General features: G+C 35.0%; 1 protein-coding gene across 2 annotated transcripts; it reads right to left on the reverse strand.

Moving 5' to 3' along the window:
- Positions 1–114: 114 nt before the first annotated feature.
- Positions 115–25,285, reverse strand: LOC115453241 (RNA helicase Mov10l1). Of its 2 annotated transcripts, none has more exons than XM_030181927.2 (20): positions 25,122–25,285; positions 24,732–24,881; positions 20,923–21,031; positions 20,308–20,470; positions 19,796–19,923; positions 19,412–19,518; positions 15,516–15,656; positions 15,051–15,147; positions 14,349–14,445; positions 13,810–13,915; positions 13,234–13,404; positions 11,197–11,344; positions 10,402–10,550; positions 8,671–8,805; positions 8,148–8,341; positions 6,105–6,253; positions 5,413–5,531; positions 4,976–5,087; positions 4,023–4,199; positions 115–3,909 (listed from the first exon to the last, which is right to left on the reverse strand). In XM_030181927.2, the coding sequence occupies exons 1-20, from the start codon at positions 25,139–25,141 to the stop codon at positions 3,628–3,630; spliced, it is 2,754 nt and encodes a 917-aa protein (XP_030037787.2). In that variant the 5' UTR covers positions 25,142–25,285; the 3' UTR covers positions 115–3,627. The 2 variants fall into 2 exon arrangements, with proteins under 2 accessions (XP_030037787.2, XP_030037786.2); XM_030181926.2 differs by having other exon boundaries at positions 15,516–15,716.
- Between the last annotated feature and the right edge of the window lie 917 nt (positions 25,286–26,202).

Consider the following 26,202-nt stretch of genomic DNA (forward strand, 5'->3'; position numbering starts at 1 on the left):
AAACTTTTTATTTAAATATATTTATTTGCAGAAAAATGTGTTTTATTGTTTTCTGAGCATTAAAATGATTTTCTTGTGGTTTAAACTCTACAGGGTCAACAAATAAAACAGCGATATGTTTTTATTTATTTATTTTAGAACATGGTACAATTCTATTCAATCAAAATTCGTCCAACTAACGCTTCATAAGCTTTGGTAAAATAACATTAAAAATAAAATCGCTCAAAAAGAAATAAATGCAGCCATCTATCTATAGCAAAATACTAACATTTTTAAAGCACCTTATAAATAATACAAATGCGAAATGCTAAATATAATGTTAAAAAGGAAAACAAATTGGATTTAAAATATCACATCATTATCAGGTCTATAATATAGACTTTGATATGCGTCATTGTTAATAAGAAGTCCAAAATACCTACAAGACCATAGTCTTTCTAGTATACGACCTACATCACAGATTAAATAATCACCCTGAATTTCAAGAAATATGAAAATAATATTAATACCACAAATTAATAAGGTTTGATATCGCAAATCAATATTAAAATAAATGATATCGCAAAACCAAATGCTAGATCTTTGTCCAAGTTCATAATATATATGTTGATAATATTGTGTATTCACTACGACATTGATTTTGAATGCTACTAATAAAAGCATGTCCCAGTACGTCTACGTGAATAAGATGAGAATAATAATGCTTAGAGGGCGTATCTTGATGTTTTGTTGGTATTATTGTTGTCTCTAAACAGATCAATAAAACTAAAAGACGCCACATTGCGATACACTTAATCCACGAAGATTAAGTGTTTTCGGGTAGACTAATTAAAACCAGCTTTCTCCAAAAGCTGGATCGAGGCTTGGTGGCGTTTTTAGATTTATTATTCTGTGATTTTCGATCATCTAGCAGCACGATTTGTTATTCAGAAGCACTCAAAATATTGAGCATGTCAGTTGAAAACAATATAGCTTCCAAACTATATTGATTCCAGTTCAATTAATACGTCTACTTGGTTTCTAAGCGTTATTATTCCCATATTACATGTTTAAAGAGCTTAGACACTGATACTAATAAAGTAAGGCATAAATAATAACAAGGGTGTAAACTTTATTATAACTAATTTAAGTGATTACGTCGACTTGCTAAAATGACGGCTGATTGCGACTTGCACGGCGAGCTTCAACGTTCATAATTCAGAAATCTATGTTCTATGTTCACAGTAGTTTGTTATTGGATGGCACATTAGATGACACAGTAGGGAGCACAAAGGAAACGTAAAACATACAACTCTGAATTTATCGCTGGTCCGATGCCTTGAGTGTTAACAAACAGAGCAAGTGCATTGTAAAATGACAGCGCGTCATTTGAACGTAGTCTCTAAAACTATATTTACTTATTGTGACAATATCCTTGTAATAGTGATTAACCTAATTAAACTTATCGTCAATTCTTTGACTGTAGAAAGCGGAGGCTGCAATCCGCACAATAATATATCGACTTCCCTAGTTAATATATTTTTTAATTCAATATTGACCTGGATGGTCTTTTTGAGAATAGTATTGCCCAATTCAAGTAAGAATATAAATAGAGGGAGAGAGAGAGAGTAGAGTTAAACATATTATGATTATAATCAAAAATACATATAATAAATAGCATTTCGAAAGGTATTAAATGAAAAAACATGTAATATTGCGTCAATATTATTTAAGGCTGCTGATATATTAATGTCTAGTTCATGGTCTTGATATTACACAGTACCTATAAATCAATTTTTTCAGAAATATAATTAATTGTAAAAAGGTAGCAAATGAATTAATGATAAAGAAAAGAAAAAAAGGAGATGTGGTAAAGAAAAGGAAAGTGAGTAAAGAGAAAAGGAAAATGGACAGAAAGATGGAAAATAATGGAATTGAAAAGAAGAGAGTAAGACTAAAAAGGGGGAAATAGGGAGATTAGTGAGAACAGTGGGAAAGAAGAGAAAAAGGAAAGGAGAGGAGAAAGAAGCAAAATTGGAGAAATAGAAGATAAAGAAAAAGGATAAAACAAAAATGAAACGAAACGGAATGAAAACGAAAAACAGGACGTTAGCACTATGTTATATTACACACCATTAAGACGGTTTTAAACAATGCCTCATTCTGACTACAGTCAAAGTATTAAGTTCTATGGCCAAGTACACACGCCCAATAGGGATAAGCCGACACTACTGCTAACATCAAAAATCGTTTAAAAACGACATATTTTCGTCTATATCATACCATTGCGAATACGCATTTTCTGAAGTTTACAAGATACACTGACATTGGCGCTGGTATAATGTTTACTCTATGACATCCCGGACTTTCCTCATTCGAAAAGATATAAAAGCATGCCATATTCTGTTCAATCAACTGTGTGAGAAGAAAACTGGGTACTCGCGATGTTGTAACATAAACGAAGATATTTGATAAAAGTTAAAACACTACGCTTATCATCTAATACACTTATAATAGACATTCAGATGTGAGAAATTATTATATAAAACATTGAATACTCAAAAGTTTGATATATCGCTCTAAGCGAAGTTAGTTTTAGGTACAATATTATCATGTTGGGTAACTGAAGGCTAAATGAGGTATTTATTATCATTGTACTTTAATTGAAGGGTAAAAGTCTAGCAGGCGCGCATGTTACAAAAGTGGTAACCATATTGTGACTATAAAAGCCCGCTGACTTTTGTCTTGTACTCATACTAGATAGACAGTTTGTGGACTAATCAAAAGCAGTCACTGCTCAAATCTAAAGTGCCATTGTGCGTGTTTATAGATTGCTGATACTGAAAAAAATATTATGAACAAATAACTATTTGAGAATACGATAATTATATTGCATATACATATTAAATATAATAATATGTTTAGATCATATTGGTGTCAATTAACAGAATATAAGAAAGAGACAGACTAAATAATAATGTCAGTGAAGGTGTAATGTTATCTGCTATTCGTTAGTCCTTAGTTGTATGACCTGTCTATTCGTATTTTGCTCTGAATTGTAATAATTGTAAAAATATGAAGGTACATTGTTCCATTCGTTTTCTCAAATGTAGAAACAGTAAATAGTAAAAGGACTTACTAGGTAAATAATGCTAAAATAAATCATTTTAAAAGGACAATAATATTTATTGTCATAACAAAATATAGATTTTCATATAAAATGTAGATTGATCGTTTTAAACAAAATATAAATACTCTTTAGTGCAATAAACTGTTAACAAAAACTAAACACAAGTTTTAGGTATATCATAGACGGAATATATTTAAAAAATAATATTATTAAAAATGTGTATATCTATTTTTGTCTAAACAGTTTAATATTGCGATAAAAACAGTAGAAATCTAACATTAATATCAATTAAAAAATATAATTGTATATAGAGGACTTGTCAATTTGACTGCTAACATAATTTAGTGTAAAGTTGTAAACAAACTATAGTTAGGTAAAAAACTTACCCAATATGATAATATCTAGATGTTGCCGAATCTGAGCCCTTGTTATTATTTACGCTCTTGATACACAAACACGTACTTATTCTACGATCATTCATTGGCACTGCCGCCTTCAATTGTTGCGTATAAGTTGTCTTACAGGTCCACGGCGTCTTTCTTGTTCTTTTTCTTGTCCTTTCGTTTCTGAATGTTGTCCCTCAGGGCGTCGGTGAGACGGCACTTGTCGAATCTTGTCTTAGCGATCTCTTGCAGTAGTACGGAGTTGCGCTCCATCTGCTGGTTGTTCTCGCCGAGGTAAGTGCCCATTTTCTTGCATTGGGCCATGTATATGCGCCATTTGATGTCTCTGGTCAGGCAGGACGCGTTTCCAATTATGATCAGTTTTGCCTTGGCTCGGGTTATGGCGACGTTGAATCTCTAAAAATTAATCATTGTTATAGAATATTATTGGGTTAGAAATGCTTATAATAATTCTTTGGTAAAAAAAAGGAAAAAGAAACATAAAAGTAAAATGAGTTTGTATAAAATACCTTATCATCGACTAAAAATCCAAGGCTGTATCGTGCGTCGTAGTCGAGCAGCCTGCAGTTGGCGCGCACCGTGGACACGAGTATGACGCGCTTCTCCTTACCCTGGAACGCCTCCACCGTTCCCACGTCAATGGTGTCGTAACGCATGTCCTTTAGCCAAGCCTTCATCTTGTACACCTGCAACATTGATATATTATTATTAAAAAAGTTAAGCATAATTTGAATTAAGAACAAAGTATATTGACTTTGGTATTAAACAAATATATATATAACTAACGCCTAGTCACACTTAAGGACCCGAGCAAACAGCCTGAGTATTCATCCCATACATTAAAAAATCTATTATAGATTTATTCGAAATTTTAAAACTAGCAAAATATTTCTTATTAAAATTTTTATATAAAATTGTTGGTTGCAAATTAAAATACTGCGTACTTTAGGGAGTGACGTACAAAATAATATCTTTATTAGCATTTTTATTGTGAAATGAATGAAACAACATCCACATTATAAAAAAAAAAAATCAACCAAAGTGAAGATAACATATTGTAGCATGTTTAATTATTTATTCTATATGTATTATAAATTTCAAGTTGATAATTTCTGAAAATACGGATAACGCGATGTTTTTCTGGGGGTGGCATCGTAATAAGTTCTTTATTACGAGTGCTTTCGAGTGGAAAATTATACAAAGATCCGACGTTCGACAAATCCTGGTTTAGAGGGAAGTGGACAACTAATATTTACAATGCCTCCCTATCTATTTATTTGATTAATTTGGTTGCGGGATAAAAACAAATTAGTTTTCCCTGAGACTCGCCGAGCTTCACCGCTCGGTGTCATAAAATGTATGCCACTGCTGATCCTGGCTTACAGGAGTTGTAGTGGTGGGTGTGAGGGCGGAAAACTTTCTAAATCGGCCTGGTTTCCGATAATTTTAATAAACTCAATACCTGTCGGATGTATGGTGCGATGATGCCGATATCTCGAGGGACGACAGCGTGCACTTCGATCAACGTCTTCACGTAACGCTTGATCATCTCCAACTCTTTCTCGTTGAAGAAGCTAAAAGCAAAATAAAAATGTAGATATCTGAAATCATGTTCGTAACATGTTTTACATCCGCCTCACATCGAAATCTTTAACTACCTCCATTTGTTCTTCACCTCACCCACGCCCTTTAAAACAGGCCGGCTTTATCGATTGGCGATGGTAATGTTCACCCGTATGCCCACCTGCTCCACTTACCATCAGGTTTAGCGGGGTCAATTTGCCGAAATCGTACAAAAAAAGAAACACAACGAAAGGGAATGAGCCGTGGTATAAACCTGGGTAGCTGACCTTCCGTCCACAATTATAATCGGACCCTAAACTCCCAGGAGTGGTATACCTGGGCGCGTGCCCCATCCTCTGCTCGTGCGAGTTGACGGCGTGGAACACGATGGCGCGGTCGCCGCCCTCCTCCTCCAGCACGTTGATGTTGCTGAGCGCGTCCAGTGGCGCCAGCGCCTGCGCACAACACGCAACACGTTTTACAAATGCAGACACTATCAAAAACATTTATCTCAAATGTCATTCTAACGAGTCGCCTTGATACGTATTCAAAGGACTATAAAATACTTTTGCCATCTTAATTATAACGTAGTTTCGGTTTGATGAACGTGAATTAGTTATTTAGTAAGTCAATGCAAATAAGGTACATTCAATTCAATAATGTTCTCGGTAGTAATAAAAAAGGAACATTAAAATATTAGATATATCTGATAAAAAAAAAACTCAATTCAGATGGTAGTGCGCACTGTTAATAAAATAGGATACACAATGAATAAGTGATGTCATCAATATTACTGTGCAGACGAGTGAAAGAGACAACGATACATTCGATTTCATTAAATATAGCAAGATATTAAGCAATTGCAAGCTCATCAATACAAACAATTTGAATACTTTTTTTGGGATAATTGCAGTTTAACAAAACAAAAATGCTATTCTAAATATATTTAAAAAATTAATGGTATTACAATTATTTTTATAAAATGATCCAACCCTATCAACTAAATTTATAAACTTTACATTATTTACCTTCAATTCGCCTTTGTAAAACAGCTGGTTCGGTATGTTAAGGATATCCGGGTGGGACCGGAAGTTGTTTATCAATGTTGTTATGTACTGCGGGTTATCATCATATAGTTCCGGATAGCAGGTGTACAGACGCTCCAATAATGATGTGCCTATAACATTTTACAGGGTGTGTAACGTAAAAGTATACAGTTATAAACATCATTTTAGGCTTGTTTTAGATTTATATCTATCATGTAACACATTTAAAATATAGGCCCTTTTTCTATTATTGCTGCTTGTATGACGAGACGAGCTTGCCGTTTGCCTGATGGTAAGCGATACGACCGCTCATAAACAGTAGAATCAACATCCAACACCTTGAATTATAAAGTATTGTTTGGTATTCCACTGCGTTCGCCATCTTGAGACGTGAGATTTTAAGTCTCATTATGTCTAGTAGTTACACTGGCAACAATGTCCTTCAAACCGGAACACAGCAGTACCTACACACTGCTGCTTGGCGGCAGAAAAAGACGTTGCGGTAGTGCAGGCGGACTCTCACGTATGAGAGACCTACCACCAGTCAATCAAATTCTAGAAACAACCAACGAAAATGCCTAGTTCTAGACCTTACTAGATCATTTGAAATATGACCAGCACGTCAGGCATGAAGAGGCACGATTTTCTATCAGTCGATATTATGTTTCGACTACACCGTACTTACAATCAGGTGCGGTAAAGGGTAATATAAATACTAACAATCATAATTCTCTAAAACTTATCCGCATAGCATAGAAACTACGGAAGTAGTTGAAATCGCACTGCAAAACCTTCGCACTTGCCGCTGCACAGTGTTGCCAACAAAATATACTCCTGTTGGAGTTTAAAGCGCCAATTCATAGTAACTAATTGGGTGAACAGGGTAGTGACACAGAACAATAGAAGTTTCTTGAGATTTTACGAATAAGTATACTAGATGAACCGGCTAATCAAACCTTTTTTTAATTTTACCATCTGTGACATGTTATTATCTAGATTACAACATTCATAATCAAAAACAGCTATGTTTGGAGGGAGATAATCTCTAGAACTACAGGACCGAATGCAATAATTGATAAATTTAAAGCTACTGAGTCCTTTATAAGAGTTAAGTCGCGGGGAAAAGGTATGTAATGCATACCATATGCATGCCATGTAATAGCATTCATTTCTATATTTATTCTGAAAAACTTTTACGAGTGACGGAAGAACAAAAGCTTAAGGTTATAGCTTAAGGTCCATTTTTCATACATTTTGTTTCACCTTTAATCTGGGTAACTAAACAAGTATTGACAAGTAAAATTTAAATTCACGTCTAGTTAGTGATTAGTTCTCGCAGTTGAAAGAATGACGTAAAAATAATTAATATGCATGGATATTTCGGCCTTTAAAATTTAATACGACGAAATTTTAAAGGCCGAAATATCCATGCATATTAATTATTTTTACGTTTTTCTTTCAACTGCGAGAACTAATCACTAACTAGACGTGAATTTAAATTCTTTACTTGTCAATACTTGTTTAGTTACCCAGATTAAAGGTGAAACAAAATGTATGAAAAATGGACCTTAAGCTATAACCTTAACTTTATTTTTTGGGGCCGTTCAAGTATTACGTACCGTAATTTGGAGGGTAGGGGGAGTCTCGTAAAACGTTACGAGGTGTTACAGGGGCGGGAGGAGTATTCGTTGTTTTTTTTATTCTAAATCAATAATGAAGGTATTTTAGTGACTTTGCGGTATTATGCATGACGTAATTGTGGATATTAGAAAAAAAATTGACACTTTAGAGTTACGTAACTTTGGAGTATACACGAAAATGTTACGGTGCGTTACATGCGGGGGTGGGGGGTTAGAAAATCTTTCAAAATTGCGTTACGTGATACTTGAAAGGCCCCTTTACTATATTCCTGCTTCGTAGCTTAAGCTATATAATATCCTAAATTTATTCGAAGCATCGACATCTGACGGGCAGCAGCAGTTCTCTGCCAACTGTTCGTGGTCACTACCCCGGGTGCGTCCTCACCGAGTCCGCGGCGGCCTGCCTCCCGCGCGTTGCAGACGGGTCCCAGCTGCTGAGGATCGCCGGCCAGCACGAGTTGCCCCGTGCCCACCAGCAGCCCAGCGATGGGGATCAGCGCCGCCGGCTCCGACGCCTGCGCAGCCTCGTCGATGAACAGGTGGCTGATGCGGAGCTTCTTCACTCGAGGGTTGGTAGGGCTGGAGAGTTGAAAACAATATAAATGCCATAGTGATAGGGTCGGCGGTTTATGAAAAAAAAAAATATGATACTGATAATTAAATACTTAAATAATTATTTTGTCTTTGGATAACAGTGAGTTCAATATTAAAGAAATGAAAAAGTAAATGTTTTATTTTCATTCAATATTTCAGTTTCAGAGTAATAACATATCAAATAAAAATATAATGAACTTACCACTATCCCTCATGTTACAAACCCCATAAAAATTACTAAATAAGTAAAAAAAAACTTATTTCAGTTCAACTCAATATTTAAAACATTGTCAGAAATCATTTTTATTACTCACTGCGCATATTTGGCGGAGTGCAACAGCGTGGTGACCACCACCCTATGATTACTGACTTGTATGTTTGTCAAAGGGACAAACGTCTCGTAGCTACTGCCGTTGGACACCTCGATCAGCTCGCGCGGCATTACGGTCCTGTAAATGAGTGGCAATTAAGTAATCTCAAAAAAGGACCGTAATTCAGGCAGCAAGCAAATGATCCTGAACGAGTATGTGGACACGATCAACGAAAACCATTCACTCACGATTGCTTGCGCTCGTTCACGTCGTCTGTAAGCGACACAAAATAGCCATATGCATGACCGTGCGCTTTAAAACCGGTACGCTGATAGCATAGAAGTCCATTATTTTATATATATTAAGTCACAAAAGCGCAAAGTACCGCCAAAACACTGCTACGTTCTTATCCAGAAATAAACTAGAGGAAATAGTCAATAAAATATATTTAAATAACTTTACTTAAATACAATACATATTAAATTTAATAGTAATGAAATAAGTTTTAATGTAATATTTTAGTCTTCGTAAACAGTACTTTACGCTCCATGGTTAGCGTCGACCAGGCTCGCCGAGTCAATCGAATGGAGTCGCATTATTCAAATTCATTTTTTATTTATTTGTAAAACATGAGTATACATACAACATATACAAGTTGTTCTAATTTAAAATCATTGTGCTGCTACACATTACCTGCGAAACTGCATCCACTAGGAACAATGCACAGCGCGCAGAGGCGAATCACCGCGCATATAAAATAAATTCGTTTCGACACTCCACTCAGTCGACGCCAGCCTTTAGACGCCAAACCTAATGTTTTTTGCTCCTATAACCGCCATTTTCAAGAACCAATCGCAATCCCTTTATTCGAACTATCTCAAAAATGGGCAAATTAGAATAAAGTTGTTTTGATGTGCTTACAAATGACTTATTTTAATTGGTACATTGTCGGAAACGGATTAAAGATTGAGATTGGGATCGTTTATTGAAAACGGCTGTAAATCGATATCGGAAACCAGATAACGTCCAGTTATATAATGAATATTTACAATACTATGGTGATGTTTTTGCCCTCCTTTATCCATCACCGGCATGGAGCAAAAGCATGGCGTTTTACATAAGCGAAGCAAATTTTTAATTTATTTTTACTTAAATTATGTTTATTTGTATGCTGTCGAAGCTGTGATGAAGAAGCTAAGATAATGTATTAATTGATAAAAATATTTTTACCATGATTATAATTAAAAATCTCACCATTTTAATTAATTCTGTGCCAATATAACGTCCCGACACAGCACCGATTTGATCACCTTATTAACGATCATAGCAGATAATTTGGGTATTAGATTTACAAGCCATACAATTTGGTAGATACTTATTTTTCATAATATAAATTTTCCAAATAATGAAGTTGTTATCTATTTTATATCTCTTTTACATTTTAAAAATGTAAATTTTAATTAAAATAAATAACCATTTTCCAAGTTACTGCAACTCATAAAAACAAATTGAGATTTCTTGGCCGGCAAACCCAACAGTTTATTAAAATTTTAACATTCTTATACCGCTATACAATTAAACGTTATTAATCATTATTCCAAATAATTACAAATATGTTACTTTCTTCCTTACATCACTGACATCAAAAAAAAAAAACAAACACTGATTACGTTAATAACTTATGAAAAAGTCAGGAATCTCTTATGTTTAAAAGGAATTGAAGCACAAACTTACCACTCGCGCATCTGTGAGTTAGCTCGCAGTAAGAAGTTCTGAATTTGCAGCGTGCTGTTATATTTTAACAATGTCAAGGCAATGTGATCAGCGGCCATATTAGAATCCGTACAAACAAGAATACGATTTTTAGCATTTCTTACAACAAGCTGAAATATTAATTGCACGCGTTAGTTCACACATTAGCGCATTGAGGCAAGCGGCGACTAGAGCAATCGACACTCAATAGTATGCGAGGTATCTCCATGCGTCTAGTCGACGCTAGCCTTTATAAGGCAGCAATACAAAACAAGTTGGCAGAGCAATGAACAATGGAAAATATAATACAGGTGCTTCAGAATAATATTATATTAAAATAATATTACCATAATTACATCACTATGTGGGTGACAAGAATTGACACTATTGAAGAACAAAATATTGACAAATGTTTAATTTCAATAATGCGTTTTTTTCATACATTTTTTCTTCTTATGTGACTGATGTTCTAGTAATCGCTACATCGCTTGCCAAGTGTATTTGCGTTTGGAAAAAAATGGTGCCTAATGTTACCGAACGCACACACGTGCACATTATAATTAAGAGGCCTCATTCTCTATGACAATGGAAAACATAACACAGCCGAGTTACGTTATCTTCGCGAAATCCTATTATCTTAAACGCAACGCGGCACGTTACATACTTGTTACGCACTGTCAAAATAATTTATAGCATAGAGAATAAAGCCCCAGTACAGAATACACGAAAACGGGGGTACAAACCACAAAACTGATAATTAATAAAAACGAATCAAACCTGTATGATAGCCTCCACAATTGTCATGGTTTTGCCAGTGCCTGGCGGGCCAAACACGATGTACGGGGCCAGACCAGAGGATCCCGCAACAATATGCTCCACGGCAGACTTCTGCTGCTTGTTCCTTTTAATGTGCGGATTGTAAAACCTATAAGCAATGTCGACAAATAAAAAAATACTTCTTCGAGTTTTTATCTTTAGTTTGAGGCGAAGGTTTGTCTAGACAGTTTTTATTATTGTCAGGGACTGTTTTTCATGAAAAAAAAACCCTAATAAGTGTATAGACCCATATGATATGGGCGTACAATTTAAAATTGGTTTTTAATGTTTATATTGTGAACATTATGTCGTTAATGGTATATGTTTTGATTTGTAGAAAAAAAATACGTAGGACTGCTTACTAGATGAAAATTACGTAACACGTTTATAAATATATTGCAAAACAGATTTCCAAATTAAATATTAAGTTTATGGCTTGCTCGCAGCTCCAGCTTCGTAACCTCAGAATAAAAGTGTTCAACTCATATTAAAAATTATAGTGCGTTTCCTCAGGGACAAAGTAAATTTATATTGCACCATAATTATATACTAAATTAATTTAGTGTTTCTTGAAAATAACAAACAAACCCATAGTTGCGAACATTATTTGTTAATTATATCACACACATTACTTCTTTATCCACGAAGAGGTACGTAGCGGTGCAACCAGGGCCCTCACTTTATGTAAATGTGTGAGCTAAATGAGTTCCGACTCATAATATGATAGGGAGCTAGCCTTTCGCCATATCAGACACAAATTCCAGTCTCTGGGCCCTTAATTTAGTATCACCTTGCCCTCCCCGGGATTCGAACCCCACACCTCAGAGCGGTGTTACACACAATACCACTACGCCACCGAGGCAGTCAGTCATATCCATGTAGTATATGTGACCATAAAGCAAAAGGCATCACAGGACTCAGGCTGGTTGAGGTGAGTCAGCGGTGGCATACAGGCGGTATGGTTGTTCTTGTGCGGTCGCATTGCCGCCGCATGGAAGCCATATATATTACCTTTATATATTTTGTATACCTGATTTATTGTGTTTACACTGTTTATGTTTACATTGAATGTTGGACATCATGATAAAATATTTTTTGAGATATTATCGCGATTTTTTTATATTATAATTTTTTTCAAAGGTTGCAACGTCTTCGCAACTACCGTAGAAAATTATAATATAAACAACCTCAATAAAGTTAAAAAAATAGTTTTATTTTGTATACCTAACAATAATTTAATTGGAAGTATTTTTACCACCCGACACAAATAAGTAGGACTATAAATTGAATACGATGTCGTATGCTATGGAAATGTATGACATTTTTCATAAATTTTCCTTTAATGTATTCACTATTTTATTCTATGCGATATTTCTAATATTTATGCTACTAGTTTGTTTAATGTTGTAAAATATATTAGATGTTTTCTAATTGAATAAACGAATGTTATTAGTAAAAATATATGCTTTTGTGAGAGAAGAAAATAAGCTGTTTGATAATTATTTCGGTGTAAACTACTTCTTGTCTACAATGATTCTAGAATCTAGCGGATTAAAAAGCTCACTGTCTCATGACTGATGGTCTAAATGGTAGATATTAGGCCACATTCAGTATTATAGGGCCTAACAAGTGTTCAATGGTAGGCATTAGCGTCTTTAGCATATAACTAATGACCTAAATCAACCACAGTCCAATAGGTGGCTTATAACATCACTTATTTGATAGCACGCAAAACTGGATTATTTATTGAATTTTAAAAAGTTCTTACAATTAAGGGGAGCACCTTTTATATTTTGTGGAGTAATAAACGCTGTATACATCTGTCTTATGAACGTGTTTTGTCTCGCTTCCTCTGACGGTAAATGTCATTCAGAATAGCAAGACAAAACATGAAATAGTTATCGCAGACGTATCCAAGGTTTATTGATAAGGCGGTTAATATTCAAAACCTATCATCTAAGTGTATGCGGGCAAAAAATAGTGAAAAGCGAAGCATACTTTGCTATGGGCCTGACCGGTATCACGGCCGCATTCGGCTCCGGGAACACGCGGCATTGTTGTTGCGACGAGAACACGCTATTCACGGCGTGATGGCATCTCTCTAGCGGGATGCGGGACATTATGAAACGAACGTCGAACAACGCTTCCGGATTGTAGTATTTATGGAACCTGGAAACAGAATTGAAAGTTTAGGCATTAGTTACACTTCAGCCTCAGAGGGGCCTTCGAAGATAAACGGTGTCCATGCGTGCGTGCGTGCAGCGTGCGTGCGTGCGTGCGTGCGTGTGTGTGTGTGTGTGTGTGTGTGTGTGTGTGTGTGTGTGTGTGTGTGTGTGTGCGTGTCACTCTCTCTCTCTCTCTCTCTCTCTCTCTCTCTCTCTCTCTCTCTCTCTCTCTCTCTCTCTCTCTCTCTGTGTGTGTGTGTGTGTGTGTGTGTGTGTGTGTGTGTGTGCGCGTGTGCGTGCGTGTGTGTGTGCCGACCACTGTGTGAATGTAAATAATTAATCATTGCACATGCAAAATTATCACAAAATCTTATTTTCGATTGAATTTTATAATGATATTATTACTCACCTTCCGTCCATATTCCAAAGCAGGATGTAATTATCTTCGATATTTTTAATCACACATTCAAATATGTCTTTGAGATTCTCATGAGGTTGGAGACATAATTTGTCACCTACAAATAGAAAGATTAAAAACTATTGAACTCTGAAGACAGACTGTTGTACCTTCTTAAACACACTAGTTATATTTTACGCTGAGGTCCTATGCAGATGGCGTATTTTGCACCCGCGTTATTGACACATGCGCTTACTCAGCGTTTACGACACGCACATCAACATACAGTTCCGCGTGTGAATAGTATCGTCGACGCGTACAATATACGCCATTTACATAGGCTCTAACAACTTATGAGTTATATGCATGTAGTTATCTAATGGCTAGTCTCTTCATTGGCAGTAAGTTAATATTCCTTTTGCCGAAATAATAACGTTTGTGTGTGGCAACTCTTATCGCTTAACGATTCGTATGACTTATGCTTTGATTGTTGTTTTTACTTTATACTTGATGAAGAAACTGGCCAGTGCGAAGCGAAGATTTGCAATTACCGCGAATTAAAGATGGACGTTTCTCCGCCAATCCGGGCACCTCGAGCAAAAAGGCCTTGTCCCTTTGTTTTAATGTCACTGCGTGCATATTGTATTTCTAAAACAAAATCTTTCATCAGTACAGGTCAGCGAGGACTGACAAACTATAAACAACATTTAAAAAAATACAGATTAAAAGCCTGAACCGGAAAATAAAAAAAAACCTGTTTTAGACTGCCTCGGTGGCGTAGTTGTACTGCATGCGCGGTACCGCAGCGCTCTGAGGTCCTGGGTTCGAATCCCAGGTCGGGCAAAGTGATATTTGGGTTTTTCTGCTCAGTATCAGCCCGGTGTCTGGAATTTGTGCCCGATATGGCGATAGGCTCGCCCCCTATCACATCATGGGACGGAACACACTTGGCGAAAAGTGGGTGCCATGGTTGCGCCTCTGCATACCCCTTCGGGGATAAAATGCGTGATGTGTGTGTGATGTAGTGTGTGTTTTAGATACACTGTCAGTATGAGATATTAGTTTCATATTTCACTACAACATAGCTATGTTTTTATTTTCCAACTCAGATTATCATTATGATTGAGTTATCGAACGCAATTCTTTGTTCAAATCGCCTTTAAGTTTGGAACGTAGTTTAAAATTTGAAACATTTTATAGTAAGTAGTATAGACAATAACCTAATTTATAATATAAAGAATGATAATATTTACCCGGATATTAACTTTAGCGATGATTTCCTCCCACCAGAGCAGATGATGGAAATAATTCATGTAATTGTTGATGGTCAATCCTTCATCAAATAGGGACCTGCGAACATGTCTTATATGACATATTGTTCTTTTCCAATCATAAATCTTAAAACAACAGCAAAGCTACTACTTTAAGTAGGTGGGTTCTATCCGGAGGTTTGCTTAAACAAATAGCCGCTTTAGGGGGCCGCGAACAACAAAAGGCTTTGTGTGACCAAATCGTGAAGCCTTTTTATTGCTGCCCGCCCTAAACCTCGCATTAGTTATGGCTGCCACTGCTTTAAGCAAATGCCTTTACACATTTGCTCCATCTGCCATATTCAACCCTGAATTCCTCATAGGCTCATAAATTCCAATTACATAACAAGTCTTGTTTTAAAAGGCTATTTCTACCTTAGAATAAACGATTAGATAAAATAATGTTACCTTGTGATAGTGACAAGTTCCGCGAACTGATTTCGCACCTCTTCGCTCAGGTTCCTCGGCAGTGAATCCAATGCGTCGTCGCCTAAACCCTTCGGTAGTATTACCTTGAGCATTTTCGGTATTCGGAAAGTATGTTCATCCCTACGAAGCGATAACACAGTTTGCTCATTATGGACGTCGTCGTGAGAGTTTCTCCGACGGCTAAAATTGAAACATTGTAAAGAGCAACAAATATTAGATAGCTATTTGATTTTTTGTACTTTAAATTTATTTTCTTTGTAATTTACTCTCACAAATTAAAAAACGTTGGAACAATTTTTAAATATTATTTCAAATGGCGGCTATTTTAATTGGCGCTAAAACAGACCTATAAGTCACTATGTGTTATGTGTGTAGCTTAAGATCGATATAAGACATGTATTTATAAATTGAACAATGAATTTAATATGGACCCTGTAGAAGTCAACACCTACTTTAGTATTTATGACTTTGTTGAGCGTAGTTTCATCAATATTTCATGCCTTTTTTATTATGTACGTGGCAAGCAAACATGGAAACTCTTTGACCGCCATTATAGGCTTTTTGTTTATTGTTCATACATATCTCAATCGTCTCGCCCGCCGACTGATTTTTTGTCGGTAATTTTGGTAACATGTAAGTACATTTTTATGAAAATGACTTTCTTTTTATTGACGTCATTATAATAAATGTTGACCATTTTCACAATACCATTGTCGACAAAAGTACTGAACAAAACAACAGTCAGCGGCTGGTCAATACTCTTACCCAAATAAAAAAAATAACACAAGCTGATTATTTTGATTTTTTAAGGTAAACGCACATTACCGCATTTACTGGTAACTCAAGCTGCTTCAAAGATCGTTGAGCACTCCGTTCAGTATTCGGTATCTCGACGACGACGACGAAAGCATTGCGACGAGCATTCGCAGCAACGTTCGATAACATTGTTTTTTAACTAATTAAGATTCCCGGTTATGTCTTGATGATCTTACCAGTGAATGTTGTAATGTGAACATAACCTCATTTAATCTAAAATCGGCTTAAAGGAATGAGTTTCTTACCCTATGACGTGCACTGATTGACGCGAACTGTATAAACGGATCTACAGACAATCAGGCATAAGTTGGCAAAGTTGAGCGGCGCTTTGTCGGACACTCGTTGGTCGATTTTCAATTTTGACAAATTATTGTATACATTTTTCAATTACATCCAATTTCTGCCGCCTGCCAACTTATGTTTGGTGATCTATAAATAAAGCATAGTTGGGCGTTGACGTGAAGTTTTGGCATAATGTTTTCATTTGATATATATCACTTACCACAGGTGCCAAAATTTAATGTCAGATCTAGGCGTTCTAACGCATACATTATAGCGTATTGGTAGTATGCTATCGAAACTAATTCGTCTAATAGATATATGTATTGGATACATGTTCGAATCCAATAAAGACATCAGTCCCTTTGTCTTCGCTGTTGCGCAGTAACGCAATAATAGAATACGGACAACCTTTTCGAGTGACTTAATCATCATATTGATATTAATTTATAACTAAATGATTCACTTAATTATCAATTAAATCATTGTATATAATAAAATTGTAACAGGCTGTTATCTATCATCATATCTATATATTGAATAAAATCTGATATGCAAGTCTGTACTAGAGCAACAGAAGCCAAAACAAGTTTTTAGAATTTTTGTTTGTCCACATGTTTGTACATACATCACGCAAAAATAACTGCACGATATTGAATGCAGTTTTTTGCGATGTATTACCAAAGGTCGAAATTAAAATATAGGCAGCATTTTATCCTCGAAAAATACCAAGCGGGACTTTCCTCCCAAGTAAATATAAAGCGGAACTTTATCCCGGGAAAAGCTGTTAACGCGGGCGAAGCCGCGAGAAAAAACTAGTCTAATAATATAAATATAAACAATATTTACTGATAGTGTACAGTATTGCTTCGTAATTGAAAATGCAGACACTTTGAAGTAGTGACCATAGCTAAATCATTTTTATACTTGTACATACTTTTGATATGCTGCACGTATTCGTCGTGTTGTAGGCGAATGTGTTTAACAAAAAAACGATAAGTTATTTGACTGTTAAAATTCATCTTGAATTTTGAACATTATTTACCTTGCGTATTTTAGCTGTTTATCATTTATTTTCTTTTAATAGTTAAAAAAAATTACCGCCGAACAAGCCCAATATTATATTGTCAATAATTTAATGTCGCCACAGACTTTTGTTCTCTCAATAACAAGTACTATAATATGTTTTGACTTTGCAAGCATTTTATTGGTTTAATAAATTTTGACGGCACGATAAACCATAGTATTAATTTCCTTTGGAACCTATACAATCTTAATCCCAAATAGGTTAAGTATTTAAAATAACTTAGATGATAAATAAATATTCTCCAATCATAAAAAATTATCGTAAAGCAATCTAACGAAGATATCTAAATGAAATCACATACTCGTCTTCAACTTTGCTGACATTGGACCAATCTTCCATTAATAATGAATATTTTCATCAAAAATCCTGGTTTTATATTTTGTTTATTTTTTTCATTTTGTAGTTTAATACGTGTGCATGAGTGACTGAAAGTATTATGTCACCGCTGCGACGAATTCTCTTAGAGTAGTAGTAGTGGCTTTGGAGCGAGTAAAATTAAAATTACTTTTTATTAATACTTATTTTGTTCGAAACGTACTTTTTTATTTTACAGCTACGACTCAAGTAACTTATTGTAAAGTGTTATTTCCAAGTAGATAAGTATGTGGTTTCATTAAGTAAAGCAATGTTAAAATGTCCCTGTATATACCTACATTATAAAACAGTCATTCGTCCAACAATATTGTAGACGGTAGTGGTGTAGATTAACTCGACAAAAAGGCGAGATGTAATAAAACCTACATCGCAAAAGGCGCTTACAATACCCAATATTCTAGAAAGTTCCTTTGATGTCCTTATCCTTTATTTTTTAAATCCCTTTTTAATACTGTTTCCACTGTTTATCTTGAGCAAACAGTGTCTACAAAAAGATTATTTAACTCTCATATATAATAGAAATTTGGCACTTCATACAATAACTGCAACATTAATTTTCGATAGATTTTTTTAAACTATAATCTTACTTAGGAAATGTTCAAAGGGAGTTAATCTATCAAATACGGGAAGGATATTAATAGCATATAAACACGTCTCTATCTGATTATAATTGATTAGAATCGAACTGCATTCCTATTAACCGCCGTTTTCAATGAACGATCCCAATCGCTTATTCGATCTATGTCAAAAATGGACCAATCAGAGCAAAGCTTTTTTGACATGCTCCTAATTGAGTTATTTTGATTGGTTAATTCTCGGAATCGGATTGAAGATTGAGATTGGGATCGTTTATTGTAAACAGCTTTTAATTATGTAACGAATCACTTACTAAGGGCCTCAGTAATAAACATAGTAATTCTTGGACAGTGGCGAAGAATCCGTACAGCTCGATTCCTACCGGCTTCCTTTTAGGTTTATTTACGTTTGTCTTAGTTTTTGTTTTCTGTTAAATTGGCCGCGATATGTTAATTAAGCTATTTTTTGCCTCGGGTTGCCTTTCAATTTCTCTTTCTTTTTTATTGCTGTGAATGACGAGACGAGCTTGCCGTTCATCATAAACAGTAGAAACTCCATCCAAACATCTATAATTTCTCCCTTCGCCACTATTACACTATGTTTTGTCTCGCTGCCTCTGACGTTACATGTCACTTGACAAAGAACAAAACTCTAATAAAACGGGCGTATAACGTTTATTAGTAAATGGTAACCATCCATCTTAATACTGACAGGAAAGGACTATTAGATAGGTTTTACTAACTTTGCATCGACTGCGGGTAGAAAATTCTCGGCCCTCATGAGTGGCTCGTCGGTGTACGGGTTCTTCGTGTACGGGTGTTTTACCGGAAACTCGTCAACGAGCACCACCTGTTGAAAATATTGGATCATTAAATTCATACGTCATTAGGGTTATTAGGGTTTTTTTTTTATTTCAATGACGATACCAGCTTGCCGTTCGCCTGACGGTAAGCGATACCGTCCATAAACATCAGAAACAGCATCCAACACCTTGAATTACAAAGTATTGTTTGGTATTCCACTGCGCTCGCCATCCTGAGACGTGAGGTGTTAAGTTTTATTATGTCCAGTAGTTACACTGGCTACAATGTCTTTTAAACCGGAACACAACAATGAAAAGACTCACCATTTCCCGTATGAATATGATATCCCTGTTCGCGCTCCTAGAGTGGAATGTAAACATGATCGGCATTTCGTATTGACCAATGTCAGATGCTTTAAAAGTTACTGATATTTCATCCTCTATCGAGGCCTCTGAAATGACGTAAAACAATTTAATAACATCAAAATATTAATTTTCTATACTAAAATTAATTTTGACTGCCTCTGTAGCGTACTTTTACTACATGCGCGGCACGGCAATGCTCTGAAGTCCTGCAATTCGAATCCCGGGTCGGGCAAAGTGATATTTGTTCATTCTGCTCAGTATCAGCCTGGAGTCTGAATTTATGCCCGATATGACGATAGGCATCGCATCATGGGACGAAACACAATTGGCGAAGAGTGGGTTCCCTGGTTGCGCCTCTGCATACACCATCGGGCATAAACGTGTGTTTGTTTTGTTTAATTAACTTTGAAATTTTTATTTTGCGATAATAATTTATAATGATCTAAGTATATTAAATATCAATAACTTACTCGATGCTAAAAATCGTGGCTCTTCAGTGAAAACATATGAATGTTTATTCATAACAAATTGTTGTTGCGGGTGAGCCAACTGTATGCCAAGAATTAACATGTCTTCCTTTTTCAATTCATTCTTGACATAAAAATAAAATTTCGCCACTTCTTGTGGTTTCACCTAAAAGTAGAAATCAATTAATAATATTCTTAAACAATAATAGAAATATAATTACTGAGGATTCTTAGAAGAAAATAACGTTACTTGTTGTCATAACCAAGACCTGATCAAGGCATACAAATTATGGACATTAAAAAAAATAAGAGCAACATATCTGTACATACTCGTACACTACGAGTATACCACGCGTCCAATAAAATAACTCAACTTTGGATCTTACGTATATTTACTAATATTATAAACAGTAAAAATTTTACAGTTTGTTTGCAGGTATATATGGTATAATTTCTGGATATACTGAACCGATTTTGGAAAAATCTGTAAATATGCTACATTACTCCCGAGTGTTATAGGCTACTTTTTATTCCGAGGAAATGTTTACCAAAAAAACCTTTCACACGAGCCGCGGGCAAAAGCTATGCACAAAAAAATATTTATACTTATGTACATACATGAAGGATCACTTTGCTGCCACACGTCTTCTCCTCATTATTTTTGGTTTCCACAGCTATACCTCTAGCGTAAATACTGATACCATCCCGATTTTTACTAAAATCTGCCCTGTAATTAATAGAAAGTATGATAACAAGAGGTCTTGTTGGCATAGTTGTATTATAGTAATTGTAGACATGCTGAGATTTAGGTTTCGATTACCTGAGTCGGTTAAAGTGCTCATAGAATTTACTGTCTCTATTTATCAGCCCAGAGTCCGGATTTTGAGTTCGATATGGCGATAGACTCGCTCCCTATCACATCATGGGACAGAATAAGCATCGCGAAAAGAAGGTGTACCGTTTGCACCTCTGCATCTCCTTAGGGGATAATAGGTGTGGATGTAATAAGAAACACTAATGTGTTATCAGATCAGATCAAAATTTTAAATTTTAAATTTTGATCTGAATGAATATATTATAAATTTCATTAATTTGATTTTTTAGGGGTATCCCCTTTCTTTAAACGAATGTATAATACATAATGGGACTTTAATCATTGTAGCGACTGGCAACACCAACTGTAGTGACTTGCAGGGATTCCCTCTATTTTATTTTGTTTATCCCTAACAGTATCTTTGTTATTAAAACTATTATTTCATTGCAAACAAATGGTATAATATACATGACGTTTTTGTAAAGAAAAATTTTATTGCTGGGACAAACAAATGACACACATAAAATGTACATCAAAAACAGCATAATATTGTATCAATAAAATATCGTTTATTGCTCTTTACTGCAATACGGTTTAACCAATGCTTACTATAATTCTGATTTTCGATGAGATCCAGGTGACATATGTATAATAAGTAGGTATTCCGATTAAATATAAAATATATTAAACACACACAGATATAATTATTACAAAAGTTTATTATACCCTCTCTCTCTTATACTTAAATAATAACGCAATACACTAAAATGTTAGCTAACAGAATACACAATAATGATTATTGTTTTTGCAGAAAAGTTCTTAAGAATTGCTTTATATTTTAGTCTTTTAAATTGAAATAAGCACCTAAATACGATGCCTCTAGGCGCACATAAACCATGGGTAACCTTTTTATATTTGCTATTATGCACTACCGAAAAGTGAAATTTTCAGAAAGGGTATATGCATATTAATCTACATAAAAAGAAATCGGTAGGAATCGGTCTTATATGGACCTTTCGCCACTGCTAAATGTCTAAACTAAACACTTACATAGTGCAAAAAAATAATTTTGTAGAATTAGAATTTTTAGTCAGATAAAAACAAAATATAATTGTTCGAGACAGGGAAATAACATGCCATATTTTCCTATAACTTTATTTTTTTACAAAGTTAATGTAAAAAAGGTTAAGTATCGAAATGTGTAAAACTACAAATAAATAATGCTCCGAAGGATGATTTTGGCGTGTACGACAGTGCGAAACCAACCACCCCCACTTCCGTCCATCTTGGGGTCGCTTAATTGTGGTAATATGAGAAATGGGGACATCCCCCCGCTGCACGACTAGCAATACTTTGAAGGCCGCGGTTAATCACTTCTTGTAATTGGTAGATGATACGGTGCCGAAATTTAATTGATTGCCCCTAATCCAAAACCGGCATTATCGGCACCAGGTCTTAAGGCTCAGCTACGAAAATAGCGATCCCGACGGTATGTCCGCTGAGTAGCGACGCCGCTGTCCACACTAATCTGTGTCAGGCATTCTTCCCACTCCCTCGTGGAGGTATATCTGTCTCGCTCACCGAATGCACGGTGAACATTTGTCGCGGCCCTCGGCACACAGTTAAGTGTGTATACCACATGGTTGCCATATTCACATTGAAGCATATAAGAGCTGATAAAATTTTCCTGGTCTCCCCTCCTCACATCCTAAGAGTTCATTCTCCTTCCCCCACACTTCCTTCCCAAGATGTGTATCTCCTCTCAACTTTCTTCCAGAGTCCTACAGTTGGTAAGGATTCCAGTATCCCATTCGAAGGTTTCCTCTGATGTTGGCTGACGGGTCGGATATACAATAAAACCTACATTGACATTATAGTGTAATATGATCCTTATTCCCCAATGACAAGATGTTAGTGTAAGATGCATTGAAAGGAATAAACCTATATTTTCACAGCAACAACCTCTTCAATATAAGTTTGCAAAGCCCTAGGTATACATTAGAATTATTATATTTTCATTATTGGGAATTAAATTAACTCCTCTCCTACTGCATCCTAATTCACAAAATTGATACATAGTAATATGTTTCACAAGAATTGTTTATTATTAAAACCATATTTCAAAATAAATAAAACTATTAGAGATCATAACATATCTAATTACAATTGAATAATAATGAAAAAATTTAAAATATACGAAAATAAAACATGTTCTCGTCAACATTATAAAAAAATTGTATACGTAATTATAATATATACGTAATTTGAAAGGGGGAAGGCCATACAATAGACACTTTATGATTTGTTTACATTTTGTATTTAATATAATAAAAAGTTATCTCATTTGCTTTTAAACTAGACATTGAAGCTTACAAAAAATTGTATAAAGCTGATAATTAGTATTAATGCTTACAAAATGTTAAAAGTCCCTATGAATCCTATGTGCAAAAAAGTTTATGCTCAAGATTCTTTACTACGGGTTACTTGTACTTTTCAACAATAACAGTTTGTTTTGTCATAAAAATATGTTAAACAAAATTGTAAAACATACATTTATAAAAATAGTTGTAGCACTCTTTTTCCTATGAATCACACCATCTGTGTCATATAGTAATAATAAAAGTTGAAAAATTATACTGCCTTCAAAATCCAATAAAAACGAAAAAAATATTTCACATTACCTATATACTGGTTACTAATTTTGGAGTTGGTGACTAATTAAAATTGCCAATCAAGCCAAATAACAAATTTACAGTAACCAGAATATTCTGGTTACCTTCTGGGTACCCATATGGGTAATGTTAAGTTGTTTTTTGGTTTTTAGTGAATTTTGAAGAGAGTATAATTTTTTTGTTAGCAAAGTTTTTATTTTTTGTGTTAATAAAAATCAGTATACATTGAGGACATCATTTTAAGAGTTTTCTGATGTATCTCTGAAGTAAAGGGTTGAACCATAATGGGAGCATACAAGAAGCACCAACTTTCAAATAAAAAAAGAACAAGAAAATTGGTTCACCTAGACAAAAGTTCCGATTTGACTGTATTAAAAAAAATTGACAAATTGAGAATCTCCTTTTTTGAAGTTGGTTAAAGAGTCACATACTCTATATAAGGTTGAATCAAAAAGCATTTGAAATCACTATACAAATGTAGGAATAATCTGACAAAAATATTTATGTATCTGCATAATTTTTTTCTGACTCAATGAATGTAGATTGTAGAATGATAACATGTTAAGCTTATTTTTTTATAAGTACTCAGAAATTTCGGTGCCATGTCCGATGGCTGGGATTGGTGGGATGGCGCCACCCCTATTCCGCACCCCCTTCATCGCCCCGTAATTTATTGGTTTCGATTTAAGATTTATGCCTTCAACTTATATTAAATTTAAAATACAAGCTAATTCCGGTTGGGGTATTTCCCTTCTACCGCACCCCCCCCCCTCCCCTTTTTTTCGTTAAAGGCTGTACCATTCTCCTAATAATATTTTGAATACGATAATAAATTCAATTAGTGGGAAATCCAACAAAAAATTTACTCTAAATTGTCTTTATGTCACATTTTCAAAATATTATGGAGGAAATTTTATCTTATTAAGTACTTAGTTACTTACTTGTATGTTTTGTATTCATAAAGCATCCTATTGCAATTATGCTTTGTTGTAACTTCGTGAACAGCCGGCGCATTTTCATCATAATCGCAGTCCACCCATCCACAATACTTACAGTAATGTTTGTCTTTCGGCGCAGCGTAAGCCATTTTCCTGAAAAATTAACAGTCAATCACTATCACTCAATAATTAATGTTCAACTACACCACTAACGCTTACGCGCATGCACTTCAGTTATTGATTTATTACATACGAACTGCCCTAGGATTCCTAGGAAATGTAAAATGTATACCTACACATAGGTAATGTAATCGGACCTTCGAAATAATAATTGCCTGCCATCGTTTCCTCTTTCAAAAAGCTAGTGGAAATGTAATTATTAGTTTTACCTACCTTGTGTTGTCTAGCTTCATTTCACAGCGTAGTTAATCATAAAATTCTAAGCCTTTTTGAATAACAGAATAAATTTGATTGAACTTGATGGACCGCCGACCGAACAACAAACTCGGATCAAGGCCGAAACCGAATCCTGCCGAACAACCAAAAGCCGATCACAGCGCCGCGCCGCCGCCGCCGCTGACGACCAGGGGGTGGACACTTAGAACATTTTGTGTAATGATGAATGATTATATATCTTAATGCCGTTAAATAGAGTTTAGTTTTGGTTGACAAAAGGATGTCTCATCGTAACATCTTGTACCAACATAATAATCCAATAAATTTTGAAAGTATGTTGGCTACCATGATAGTTGATAATTTGCCGCCATTATTGACGGTAGATTTGTCATTGTTGAAGTTTATTTGCAAAAATTGTATTATTGCGATTATGTTCAATAATAAGTTATGTTTTATGCCGAATACGTTGAGTTGAGCCAGCTTTTCCGTTTCGTGTATATTTCTTCTTGAAGGAATTTGTGTAGTGTGTGTTACAAGATAGTGATTCTTATTATTCCGAGATATTGACTCTAATTCTGTTTACATTTGTGTAGTTTATTGATTTTGTGTGCGAGAATGGGGAAAAGAATTAATGTGTATAAAATGTGAGGTTTGTGGCATACAAAAGTACCCAAAGTCAAACATATTTATGGCTAAGTATCCACTTGATCTACACCGGTAACAGAAAATTTATATTATGATTTAAAACATTACATAAAAGTGATGTATATTTAATTCAAATTTACAACCTCAGGTAGTCGTTGAAGAGAATACTCTAGATTATGGAGTTTCAATTCTATGCTTAGTAACCTAATCAAAAAGGCACGTGTGAAATCTATGAATTTGCCCTTGCAATAATTGTATCATAGTAATTGTTGATTAGACGGAAAAAGATCATATCTGTAAGGTATAAAATTTTTCAATTTCCATATAAAATTGGAAATAAATAACGGAAAACTGGAGTGTTATGAATTTTTAAGTAGGAGACCTAAACATTATACAATTTATACATAAGAAATTCACGTGATAATATCGTGTA

Source organism: Manduca sexta, chromosome 13 (assembly GCF_014839805.1).
Source record: "Manduca sexta isolate Smith_Timp_Sample1 chromosome 13, JHU_Msex_v1.0, whole genome shotgun sequence".
Classification (NCBI taxonomy): domain Eukaryota; kingdom Metazoa; phylum Arthropoda; class Insecta; order Lepidoptera; family Sphingidae; genus Manduca; species Manduca sexta.

Bases quoted from the DNA above. Each gene is read 5' to 3' on its own strand.
- LOC115453241 (XM_030181926.2), bottom strand. From the start codon at position 25,141: ATGAAGCTAGACAACACAAG. The intron at 21,032-24,731 runs GTAAGTAACTAA...TATTAATTACAG, and splicing joins TATGAATACAAAACATACAA to GGCAGATTTTAGTAAAAATC. The intron at 19,924-20,307 runs GTAAGTTATTGA...ACGTCATTTCAG, and splicing joins GCCACGATTTTTAGCATCGA to AGGCCTCGATAGAGGATGAA.